Genomic DNA, 13,340 nt, shown 5'->3' with positions numbered 1-13,340 from the left:
AAGCTGGAAAGGTGTAGTGGGGAAATGACAAAGCTTAGGTGTTTAATAGCTGAAGATATGGATGCAACTAGTAGGAGGATTAAAATGAGCAGTGCTCAAGAGGCTGGAAGAGGTTACAGCATTATGTAGAGATGAGGCTGTAGAGCAATATGTAATCTAGAATGAACACTTTAAAGTGGAGGCTTTGCTTACCCAGGAAGTATTATAGGTCAGTGAGGTTACAACAGCCCATAACTGACACTTGCTGTCTGCTAGGAGTGTGATTTTAATCTGTTGCCTCCTACAGTGTCAATTGAAAATTTCAAAGTAGAGTTTGATAGAATTCTGAGAGGTTAGTGCATTAAAAGATAGGAAGGTGGACTTGAAGGGCTGAATGGCTCTCAGCCCTTTGTTTCGTTCCTTCCTGTATGTACAGGACTGCATATGCACACTTTATTGTTGTCAGATATTAAATTTGCAAAAGTTTATATTTAAGAATTTGTACTGTTTCTATCTTGTTTGCTGATAGTCAATTGTCCGTGACCAGTTATATTTCTCAAACGGTATTCTCATTAGTTGGTGTGCTTTTTTTGGGGGGGCAGGCAACACACAGTTGGCACTACAGATCATCAAGAGGAACCAGCTGCTGCCCTCACTGAAAGCTCTGTCGTCTGATGTAAAAAAGAAATCAGTGTTTCAGTCCATTCAGACAGTTCAGCCACCGCCATTCAACACCGTCCAAAGGAAATGAGACCTCAACACCAGTCACTGTTGTGCATTTTCCTGCAGACATTTTACAACTGGAAAACGAATTGGAAATGTTGGAAGGGGAAACAGCCCTTGTTGTGAGCTCCAACAGCTAGCTGGAGCAGAAATGCAGTTTCTTCAGTCATTACTTTGACAAAGCTGTGAACAGCATTTTGTTTTAGATTTGGACCTCATTTAGACCTCAAGTATCCTGGCAGTGGTACAAGGATAGATTCATAATGTTTCTGGAATTTGTAGGTTTGTTGAGTTTTTCTAAATGTTTTTCTGGGTAATGATTTGTAATTGCAGTATTTATAGCTGTTTCAGGTTTGTTCCCTGTTAATATTTCCAGCTTTTGAACTGGTCCAATGATTACACTGTATGTTAACAAATGCCATTTTGTATTGTCCCTTTAGTAACCCACCAATACTGTGTATGTTACTGAACGCTTCTGTATATTATCCTTTAGTCAAGCTGCCTTGGAGATTGTTGGTTGAGTTTTGGTTCCAGGAGAACAAGTGAAAGATTGATAAATTATACTTTGAATGACTTTGGAATATTTGTCCCTTGAGGTGGGATTTACAAGTCCCCTTGATTCAGCTTTGAAATGTTGGCATTGCCACTATCCTGGCTGAGGTGGGAACAAGGAGGAAAAATGGATGCAGTGTCTGAACCAAATAAAATGTCCAGGGATATGATTTCTTCTCGGTAAACATTGCCGATCATTTATGGGAGTATCTCGTAACTGGTTAATTGTGCTAACTACCTTTTTGTAAATAATCTTTACCAAGCTTTTTGGGGGCAAACTATTTTTTTTTTCTGGAGATACTCATTCTGTGTAAAAACAACAGGCCTAACAAAATATATCAAAAGTTGGATTATACCAAATAAATAAAGAACAAGTGACTTTTATACTATAACTTTAATCAGGGAAGTTCCAAAATGGATGCTATCTCTGCAATGGGATCTCATTTCTCCAAAAGGCAGCCAACCAAAACGTGATTTGCCAAAGGGCTTTGCAATCCCAGTGACCCACTGTGGATGCTAATGATACTGATAAAGAGAGCAGTGCCCCAGAGTTGTCGACCATGCTGGGTGGACCCTGCAGCCACAGTACCTTGCGGTTATATAACATCTTTGATTTAATACCAGATGATAACCAAATGCGACTATAATTATTGATTCTCTGCCCAGTAAACACGCCACTATCTGGGTTAGTGCAGGACTGAGAGATTCCAATGTATTATAAAATGTGACAAGTCACGCACTCTTAAACATAGAAAATAAAATGATATTTTGGAAATATAGTTGATTCTGCAATTGTGAATAAAGCATAAGCATAGTGAAATTGTGCACTGTACCGATTTTTCTTTTCTGTTTCTGATCACTTTGCCCTGGGTGTAGCGACTGTTGAATCTGTGACTATATTCCTCTAAGGTCATTAACTATTCACTATCTTGTGTTTCTAATTCTGTCTTTGGAATGAAGCATATTAAAAGATCTAGATTGTTTTTGGGGACATGAAAATCATGATAAGGTCAACCAGTCCTTGATGCTTCAGTTAAATTGTGGCTAATGTGTCTTAACTCCATCTACTTAATTCTTCCTGATGCCATTACCGAACAAAGATTTCTCCATCATCTTGTAAGTGGATACACCCCTGTTGATGGAACCTACCCTCCTAAATTAAACTTCTGAGCTTACTATCAGTCTGCACCCCCTGTAAGACCAGTGAGTCCTTCCTGGTGCCCAGGACTGAATGCAGTTGTTCCATACCAACTACCTTTCCCTTTCCTTGCAAATTTATCTGGTACTCAGCTCATTAATGACACAGGAGCATAAACATTGTACCCCTCCATTACCTGTTATTAATTTGATGTTATGCCTGCCAACATTCATTACTTTAGTCAATTCTATGGATAAGCTTTTCTTTCCATTTTCATGTCCTGCTGAAGACTGTGCCAGAAATTCAAGCAGCATTTGCTTTTGGGAAAAAAAACCTTTTGCCTGCTTTGACAGAAGCCTAATGTGCTAAGATAATCTATCAGTTTCATCTTTCTAGCTTGTGTGCAATCTCCTTCATGAAGCTTCTTCACTCAAAATTATTTAAATCGGTTATGGAGGTTTGGAGTTTCATCCTCCCAATATGAAGTTAGTAAAGCCTTAAAATGTGCTATGCAGTGTGGAGGCTGTTGTGGCTCAGTAGGTGAAATGCTTAACTAGGGAGTCAGCTTGTGGCTTTATATCTGCTCCAGGCTGAATTCTAGCTGACGGAACCAATACAGTATAGAGTCCCGTTGCATTGTAAAGAATACTAATCTAATGTTAATAAAAAGGCCTCTCAGGTGGGTATAAGGCATCCCAAGGCACAGTGATTAAGATTGTTGAAGTGGGAGGGTTGATGAGGAACATTTATGAAAAGTACTAATTTAGATATGTTGAAGTAAATGACCTGCTTGAGTGCGATGGAGCTGTCTATGATCTGCAATTATTAACACTAGGTATTCTGTCTATTACGAATGCCAGGAGGTTTAATTGTTGAATCTTGGAACATTGAATTTAGAATAGTCCTTTACTGTTACTGTCAATATCCTGTATAATTAGTTATTAAAAATGCAACATCAAGTCGTCTTGTTACTCTAAACCTCAAATTTTCAAAATCCTTTACGTGTCAATTTCATTGACAGACTTATTTATACAGTACTTTTCATAACCTCAGGACTTTCTAACACATTTCACAGCTAGTGGAGTACTCCGGAAGTGCAGTTCTTGTGTAATGTGTAGCAGCCAGTTTGTGCACAGCAAGATCTCATAAACAGCCATGTGATGATAGCCAGATACTGTTTGTTGAGGACCTAAATACTGGTTAGAGCACCAGGGAGAACATTCCTGCTTTTCTTCAGAATTGTAGCCATGGATCTCTTACTTCCTTTCCCCAAGAGGGCCGACTAACCCTCAATGCAATGTCTCATCTGAAAAACCCCCACTTTGATAATGCAACGCTCCCCCATATGTGTAATGGAGCTGGCAGCTGGAATATCTGCTCAGGATAATATCTATGTATCCACTCATGATATAGAGAGTTATGGAGAGATGTAGAAACTTAAACTTCTATAGGCAACAAACAATCCATCAGGTGGTTTTTGAATAATATATATTTCTTTACAAATTACTTGGGGCTTTTACACACTGCCAGTACATCTTTGTTTCATTTATATTTATTCAATGGGAAGTATAATCGTGTTTGGCTCTCTTCCCTTAACCTCATGAGGAAGCTGAATGATTGCCTAGTCATAATATATATGGGAGGATATTCTCTATCTGATGAACTATGCAGGGAAAGGGATAAACCTTATAATAGGTTCTGTTCTTGTTCTCATTTATTAACTCACTCGCTGAGCTAGGAGACAGAGGGAATAAGACACCTGTTTTGTTATTAGAGCAGAAACTGGTTTCAGAAAACAGTTTAAATCTGCAACTCATTTATGGCTAAGTAATTGCTTTGTTTCGCAAAGTAATTATTGTCACTGAATTGGGAATACAAATTGGCAAAGAACAGCACAACTTTCATTGTTCAAGCACCACCTCAGTAAATTGAAATGTAACTTTTGTTTCTGCAGTGTTGAAGATCTCTTTACTCTCCCATCTTATCTAACATCGAGAATTGTCAGCCACCCATCCTATGTCTTGCCATCTGTCCAACCTGCAAATCATACACAAAACTGGAGGCCATTCTGCTGATGTCAAAGTTAGGCTCATGTTAGATCAGCCAGGAGTAGCATCAAATTGAAGGAAAAACATGCAATTTGACAAAGATTAGTGTTAAGCAGAGGATTGGATAAGTTTTAAAAATGTCAAAAGACAACTATAGCCCAGTGAGCCTGACCTCAGTGGTGGGCAAGTTGTTGGAATCCTGAGGGACAGGATGTATATGTATTTGGAAAGGCAAGGACTGATTAGGGATAGTCAACATGGCTTTGTGCATAGGAAATCATGTCTCTCAAACTTGATTGAGTTTTTTGAAGAAGTAACAAAGAGAATTGATGAGGGCAAAATGGTAGATATAATCTATATGGACTTCAGTAAGGTGTTCAACAAAGTTCCCCATGGGAGACTGATTAGCAAGGTTAGATCTCACAGAATACAGGGAGAACTAGCCATTTGGATACAGAACTGGCTCAAAGGTAGAAGACAGAGGATGGTGGTGGAGGGTTGTTTTTCAGACTGGAGGCCTGTGACCAGTGGAGTGCCATAAGGATCGGTGCTGGGTGCTCTTTTTTTTGTCATTTACATAAATGATTTGGATGCGAGCATAAGAGGTACAGTTAGTAATTTTGCAGATGACACCAAAATTGGAGGTGTAATGGACAGCAAAGAGGGTTACCTCCGATTACAACAGGACCTTGACTAGATGGGCCAATGGGCAGAGAAGTGGCAGATGGAGTTTAATTCAGATAAATGTGAGGTGCTGCATTTTGGGAAAGTAAATCAGAGCAGGACTTATACACTTAATGGTAAGGTCCTAGAGAGTGTTGCTGGACAAAGAGACCTTGGAGTGCAGGTTCATAGCTCCTTGAAAGTGGAGTCGCAGGTAGAAAGGATAGTGAAGAAAGCGTTTGGTGTGCTTTCCTTTATTGGTCAGAGTATTGAGTACTGGAGTTGGGAGGTCATGTTGCGGCTGTACAGGACATTGGTTAGGCCACTGTTGAAAAATTGCGTGCAATTCTGGTCTCCTTTGTTATCAGAAAGATGTTGTGAAATTTGAAAGGATTCAGAAAAGATTTCCAAGGATATTGCCAGGATTGGAGGATTTGAGCTACAGGGAGAGGCTGAACAGGCCAGGGCTGTTTTTCCTGAAGCGTCAGAGGCTGAGGGGTGACCATATAGAGGTTTACAAAATTATGAGGGGCATGGATAGGGTAAATAGGCAAAGTCCTTTCCCTGTGGTGGGGGAGTCCAGAACTAGAGGGCATAGGTTTAAGGTGAGAGGGGAAAGATATAAAAGGGACTTAAGGGGCAACTTTTTCACACAGAGGGTGGTACGTGTATGGAATGAGCTGCCAGAGTAAGTGGTGGAGGCTGGTACAATTGCAACATTTAAGAGGCACTTGGATGGGATATGAATAGGAAGGGTTTGGAGGGATATGGGCCGGGTGCTGACAGGTGGGACTAGATTGGGTTGGGATATCTGGTCGGCATGGACAGGTTGGAGCGAAGGATCTGTTTCCATGCTGTACATGTCTGTGACTCTATGACCAAACAAAAAGATGAACTTTGAGGATAAACTTTTAAGTAATATCAAAACAGACAATAAGATATTCTTTAATGTATAAAGGAAGAGAGAAGCCAAAGTGAACATAGAAAATGAGGCTGGAGAAATAATAATGGGGAACTAGGAAATAGTAGAGGAATTGAATAAATACTTTGCATCAGTCTTTGTAATAGAAGATACTAATAGCATTTTAAAATTACTAAAGAATCAGCTGACAAAAGAAGGAAAAGTAAATACAATATGTCACCAGAGAACAGGCACTAGGGAAGTTAATGGGGCTAGAGGTCAATATGCCTCAATATGGGATGCATCATATAATATTAAAGAAAGTAGCTATGGAGATAATGGATATGCTGGTAGTAATTGTCCACGCATCCTTAGATTCTGGAAAAAGCCCAAGGATTAGAAAGCTGCCAGTGTAACATCTTTATTCAATAAGGGGAGACAAAAACAGATAAGTATAGGCCTGTTAACCTGATGTTTGTTATTGGGCAAATGTTAGAGTATATTTTAAGCGATGTGATAGCAGAGCATTTAAAAATACATAATATGATCGAGCAGGTCAACATAACTTCATGAAAGGGAAATCATACTGACACGTTTACTAGCATTCTTTGAGGAGGCAACAAGTAGGATAGATAAAGAGAAAATAGTGGTTGTAATATATTGGACTTTTAAGAAGGCATTTGATAAAGTGCCACACATAAAGCTACTTAAGAGCACTTGGTTTTGAAGGTAGCATATTACCACAGATAGAGGAATAGCTAACTAATAAGACAGTGTTGGGATAAGGGGGACATTTCCACAACTACTGAAGTGCTGCAGGGATCAGTGTTAGGGTCACAATCATTTACAATTTGTGTTAATTACTTGGATGAGGAATGTAAATTTATTGGTGGGAAGGCAAGTAATGAGGATGACACAGAATCCGCCGAAGAATGTAGACCCATTAAGCAAGTTGGCAAAGATTTGGCAGATGGAGTATATTGTGGAAAAATGTGAGGTTGTGCACTTGGCAGGAAGAATAAAGGAGCTGAATATTACTTAAATGGAGCAAGATTTCAGAAAGCTCCAGAACAGAGGGATTTGGGAGACCTCAGGCATGAATCACTATTAGCTCACATTCAAGTTCAGCAGGAAATTAGGAAAGCAATGGAATGTTGGTCTTTGTTTCGAAAGGAGTGGTAAAAGGGAGGTATTGGTAAGCCTATACAAGGCACTAGTCAGACTACAGCTTGAACAATGTGAATAGTTTTGGGTTCCATATGGAAGGAAAAATAGCCGGGCATTGGAGGCAGTCCAGAGAATATTAACTAGGCTGGTACCAAGTAGGTTAGACTTTTAATCATTGGGATTTGAAGAATGAGAGGTGATCTTACTGAAAGATACAACATTTTTAGGAGACTTGACGTGGTAAATGTGAAAAGGTTGTTTCCCCTTGTGGGAGAGCTGAGGACCATTAGGCATAATCTCAGAATAAGGGAGTTAAACATTTTAGCAGAGATGGGGACACATATATTTATAGTCACATAAATATTCTAGCTAATTCCAGAAAGTTAAACTGCAATTATGTCAACATATCTGTAATTTGTAACAATAAAGTGAAAAAATGTGGCCCATTCAGATGCATGATAGCGGGTGATAAAATCCAGATGAGCAACAGCAGAAAGAACTTGTATTTCTATAGCACCTTTTACAACCACTAGATATAATACTAATGAAGTATTTGAAGTGCAGTTGCTGTTGTAATGCAGGAAACATGGCAGTTAATTTTGCTTACAGCAAGTTATGACAAACAGCAATGTAATGATGACAATTTTAGATGTTGATTGAGGGATAAACATTGGACAGGATGCTGACCTCGATTTAATATCACATCTGAAAGATGAGACAGTGAAACATTTCCTCAATTACTGCACTGGGATTGCCATTATCTCTGAAATTAAACTTGAAACCATGAACTTCTAACTCAGAAACAAGAAAAGTGGAAACTTGATCAAAGGTTACAAATGGATTTCCTGGTGTTCTGGCCAATATGTATCCTTCAATGAACATCATAAAAACAAATTATGCGTTAATTTCCACATTGTTGTTTTTGGGACTGTTATTAATTTGTTGTTAAGCACTTTGGACACTTTTGAGACTTCCCACCCATCATGCTCACTGACACTATCATTCCTGGTCAAGCATCAATTCAATTTTAAATTCTCATCCTTATTTGCAATTCCCTTTCTTGCCTCACCCCTCCCTTTCTCTGTAAACTCTTCCAGCTCGACAATTCTCCAAGATCTCTTTGTTAATGAAAGCCTCAAGCTCTTCCTCAATTTTAATTGCTCCGCCATTGTGAAGATGTGTTTTCCGTCAGCTGGGTCCCCAAGTTCTGAAATTCCTTCCCTTAATATTTCTGACTTGCTATCCTTCTCAACTTTAAGATGTTCCCGAAAATTTATCTCTCAAAAGAAGCTTTTGGTCATTAGCCCTACTATTTCTTTTATGTGGCTCTGTGTCAAATGCAAACTCATTCTAACATGGTGTCAGCAATATCATTAGTACCTGATTCTTACACTAGATGGTGCCATTACTCTTGCTCCAAAGGTGGAGGAGCAATCAATTAACAGCAAACACAGTTGACCAGTGCCTGCTATCAGTTTTCCAATCAACCTGGGGAGTTCATTGCTGGAAGAGTTTCCTGAGGGACATCCCAAAAATGGGTGAAAGACAACAAAAAGCCTAATGGAAAGTTGCTGTTTATCTTAAAGGTCCTGGAATGGCTGAAAGTAATGTTACAGTCTGCAGAGTTCTGGTCAGACTCCATCTGTGCACTAAGTGGGCACCACATCTTGAAAAGCACATTTATTTTGTATTCACTCAAGGAATGTGGGCATCTCTGGCTAGCCCAGCATTTATTGCCCATTCTTAATTGCTCAGATGGCTATTAAGAGTCAACCACATTGCTGTGATGTCTGGAGCAAGCCAGACCAGGTGAGGATGGCAAATTTCCTTACCTCAAGGTCTCATTAGTGAACCAAATGGAATTTTTCAACAATGGTTTCATAGTCATCATTAGATTCTTAATTCCAGAGTCTTTATTGAACTCAAATTTACCATCTGCCTGGGCAGGATTTGAACCCGTGTCCCCAGAACATTAGATGAAATGCCATCAGGCTATTGCCTCCCCATATTTTGGGGAGGGGATTCCCCGGGCTAAGTTTAAAAGAAGGAATTTTAGAATTTGAAATTGAAGTTTTGTTGGACCTGGAGTGAACAGGATGAACACGGTGAGTGATGGGTCGTAGATGATCCCAAAATACTTAATAGCAAATTAATGACGTCAGTCGGGCAGCACACAACACAGAGCCACAGACAGCAATTATACTGGGACCACGAGAGTTAAACTATGAGACTGAGAGACCATAATACGTAAGAGCAGAAGTAGTGTTTTTGGCCCATTGGGTCTGCTGTGCCATTCGATGAGATCATGGCTAATTTAATAATCCTCAAGTCCACTTTCTTGCCCTTTTCCTATAATTCTTGATACCCTTAATGATTAAAAATCTGTCTATCTCAGCCTTGAATATACTTAATGAGCCGAAATTCCTCCTCATCTGTGTTTAAATGTGAAATTCCCTCATTCAGAGATTGTGCCCTCTGATCCTTGACTCTTCCACAAGAGGAAACAACCTCTCTGCATCTACCCTGCCAAGTCCCTTTACAATCTTCTATCTTTCAAGAAAGTTGCCTCCCATTCTTTTATGTTCCAATGAGTATGGAACCAATCTTCCTATAAGACAGTACCTGGCATCAGTGTAGTGAATCATCTCTGCATTGCCTGCAATGCCAGTATGTTTTTCATAAGATAAGGGCTTCAGAACTATTCACGTATTCCAGCTGTGGTCTGACTAGCGTCTTATATAGTTTTAACATACTCCATTGTCTTTGGCCAACATTCCACTTGCCTGCTCTATTACCTGCTAATCTTGGATGCTAGCTTTTTGTGTTTTATGGTACAAATTCACTAGGATGCTACCTGTTCAGAGGACCTATACTCCAATTCAAGACATCCCATAATGAATATTCATGTACTTCATAGCCTTGATTTGTAAAGAGGAAAAGATTTCATTATTTTCATTATGAAAATGATTTTTTAACAATCCAGTGACAAATACACAGTTCACGTTTGATTTTTTAAAAATATAATTAAAATGGGGTTTAATCGTTATAGCAACAATTAGTATTTGGCTAGTCTTGAACCAGTAAACCCAGGTCATAGAGTCATAGACTCACAAGAGATGTACAGCATGGAAAAGACTCTTCAGCCCAACCCATCCATGCTGGCCAGATATCCCAACCCAATCTAGTCCCACCTGCCAGCACTCGGCTCATATCCTTCCAAACTCTTCATATACCCATCCAGATGCCTTTTAAACGTTGCAGTTGTACTAGTCTCTACCACCTCCTCTGGCAGCTCATTCCATGCATTACCACCCTCTGCGTGAAAGAGTTGCCCCTTAGGTCTCTTTTATGGCTTTCCCTAAACCTATGTCCCCTAGTTCTGAACTCCCCCACTCCAGGGAAAAGACCATGTCGATTTACCCTGTCCATGCCCCTCATGATTTTATAAACCTCTAGAAGGTCACCCTTCAGCCTCCAATGCTCCAGGGAAAACAGCTCCAGCCTATTCAACCTTCCCTATAGGTCACATCCTCCAACGCTGGCATCATCCTTGTAAGTCTTTTGTGAACCCTTTCAAGTTTCACAACATCTTTCTGATAGGAAGGAGACCAGAATTGCATGCGATATTCCAACAGTATTGAACATGCCGTGAAGAAATTTACAGCTCAGATTTGTCATCAAGGGCACCAAGAAATCTTGTCTAATTTGCCAGCTTTAGTGAAAATTTCAACATTTAATGTGACATTCAATGTTAACATGGTGGATGAACTTTTAAAATGTTTAACCTGAGCTTTTAAAGATTACATTTCATTAGTTTGGAAAAACAGCACCCCTTTGCCTCTGCACCTTACAGCGCTGACTGTTTCAAGAGTTGGCCCAGCTCTGACTACCGATGGAGAAGAGAAAGAAATGATTCATTTCAATCTTCCTTTCTGGCCCCCACATGAGGAACTGTTCAGTTCAATGGTGAGTTGAAAAAGAATTCCCCAGCAACTCTAGCAGGAAAGTAATCAGCTCATTCCTGTAAAAGAACGGCTGAAGATGGGGATTATTTGATAGAAAAGCAACAGTTGGAGATGAGGAAAACAGAGGATTTATCTGAGCTCTGAAGTCCTGTTGCATACTGAATCGAAGCAGCTCTCTAGACTGGAAATACAGGTCAACATTTGAGGATAAGCCGTGAATATGGCCATTTTACTCCCACTTACCCAACTTCAGTCCTGTGTCTCCTCTAGTAACAAAGAAGAGTTATGTTAGAATTGAAACATGAACTATTTCTGTCTTCACAGGCACTACCAGACCTGCTCAGATGCTGCAGCATTTTCTGTTTCTGCGTCTCAGCCAACTGATACGAAGTACACAGAAAAATCTTCTTCATCTAAAGTGTTCCCTTCTTAATTAGTCATATAGAGTCATAGAGATGTACAGCAGGGAAACGGACCCTTCGCTCCAACCCGTCCATGCTGACCAGATATCCCAACCCAATCTAGTCCCACCTGCCAGCATCCATCCCTTCAAACACTTCCTATTCATATACCCATCCAGATGCCTCTTAAATGTTGCAATTGTACCAGCCTCCACCACTTCCTCTGGCAGCTCATTCCATACACATACCACCCTCTGTGTGAAAAAGTTGCCCCTTAGGTCTCTTTTATATCTTTCCCGTCTCACCTTAAACCTATGCCCTCTAGTTCTGGACTCCCCGACCCCAGGGAAAAGACTTTGCCTATTTACCCTATCTATGCCCCTCATAATTTTGTAAACCTCTATAAGGTCACCCCTCAGCCTCCAACGCTCCAGAGAAAACTGCCCTAGCCTGTTCAGCCTCTCCCTATAGCTCAAATTCTTTTTTGTAAATCTATCCAACTGCCACTTGAGATGCCCAAGCACAGATTTGACTTGCATTTCATTGAATGTGGACCTAAGAAGTGTTTGCAATTGACTTTCTGGTTTAGGCATATCATTTTAATACCTCTGAGCCTGGAGTCCTGGAATCAAGGCCCATCTGCTCCAGGGATGTGTAATAATATCTGCCTGAACAGGTTGATCAGAAAATATCCACAAGTAAGAGGCGATCTAATTAAGAACTTAAGGTGATGAGTGTTTTTAACAGGGTAGAGAGAAACTATTTCCCTAATGGAGGTGAGCCCAGACGAGAAGGCAAAAATCTTAAAGTTAGATCCACACTGTCCATGAGCATAGTCATTTAAGTATTTCTTCATACAAAGGGGAATGGAAATGTGGGACTATCCTCTTCTCCCAAAGGCTGTTGAGGCTGGAAGGCCAATTGGAGGTTTCAAGACTGATATCAATTAGATTTTCCAGAATTAGTCCCCGAGACCCTTTCTCCCAAGGGTTGCTCAACCCAAAACGTTAATTCTGCTTTCCTGCCTCAAGTGCAGACAGACCTGCTGAGGTTATCCGGCAGTTTTCTGTTTTCATTTCTGACTTCCAGCATCCATAGTTCTTTGGGGCTTTCTTTTCAATTAGATTTTTGTTGGGTAAAGTTATCGAGGGAGATGGAGCAATGGGTGTGTATTTGGAGTTGAGATACAAAACAGCAATAGACTTATGAATGTTGCTGAAATTGAATTGAATCTAATAGTTGCCTGAGGAAGAAGTAAGTTTTAAATTTCTAAATATTTTCTACTCAACCTGTTCAGAAATATTGAAACATATATCCTGGATGAGAGGTAGGGAGTTTTACATTTCCACAGTACCTTTCATAATCTCAAGGCATCCAAAATGTTTTACAGCTAATTAAGTACATTTGAAATGTTAACACTTTGTAAAGTGAGAAAGGCTTCAGCAATTTGCACACAAGGTACCCCAAGGAGCAATGTGATAATGATCAGATTTTATAGCGATGTTGGCAATGGGATAAACATTGGCCAGATAACTGGAAGAACTCTAAAATAAAAGCAAAATATTGTAGATGCTGGAAATCTGGGGAAAAAAAACCTCAAAGTCTTTGAATGATCATATTATCTGCCAAATGATCATTCTGTTCTTCTCTTCATAGATGCTGCCAGACCCGCTGAATCTTTCCAGCACCTCATATTTTTAACTTCTTCTGGGGAGAACATCCCCAAGCAAGGCTTCAACCTCACATCTCATCAAATAGACAGCACCTCTGACAGGGCAGCCTTCCCTCAGTACTGTAGTGGGA

At 40.0% G+C, this 13,340-nt stretch overlaps 1 protein-coding gene across 2 annotated transcripts in view; it reads left to right on the top strand.

The window, feature by feature from the left end:
• Nucleotides 1–2,029, top strand: part of cnot10 (CCR4-NOT transcription complex, subunit 10) — a 34,567-nt gene extending 32,538 nt beyond the window's left edge. For both annotated transcript variants that reach the window (XM_060822977.1, XM_060822976.1), the window contains exon 19: nt 582–2,029. In XM_060822977.1, the coding sequence (XP_060678960.1) occupies nt 582–730 (149 nt within the window). In that variant the 3' untranslated portion in view covers nt 731–2,029. The remainder of the gene's footprint in view (nt 1–581) is intronic.
• Nucleotides 2,030–13,340: the final 11,311 nt, after the last annotated feature.

This window comes from Hemiscyllium ocellatum, chromosome 4 (assembly GCF_020745735.1).
Source record: "Hemiscyllium ocellatum isolate sHemOce1 chromosome 4, sHemOce1.pat.X.cur, whole genome shotgun sequence".
Classification (NCBI taxonomy): domain Eukaryota; kingdom Metazoa; phylum Chordata; class Chondrichthyes; order Orectolobiformes; family Hemiscylliidae; genus Hemiscyllium; species Hemiscyllium ocellatum.
Note: the sequence above shows the minus strand (reverse complement) of the source record. Positions and strands in the feature narration are given on the sequence as shown.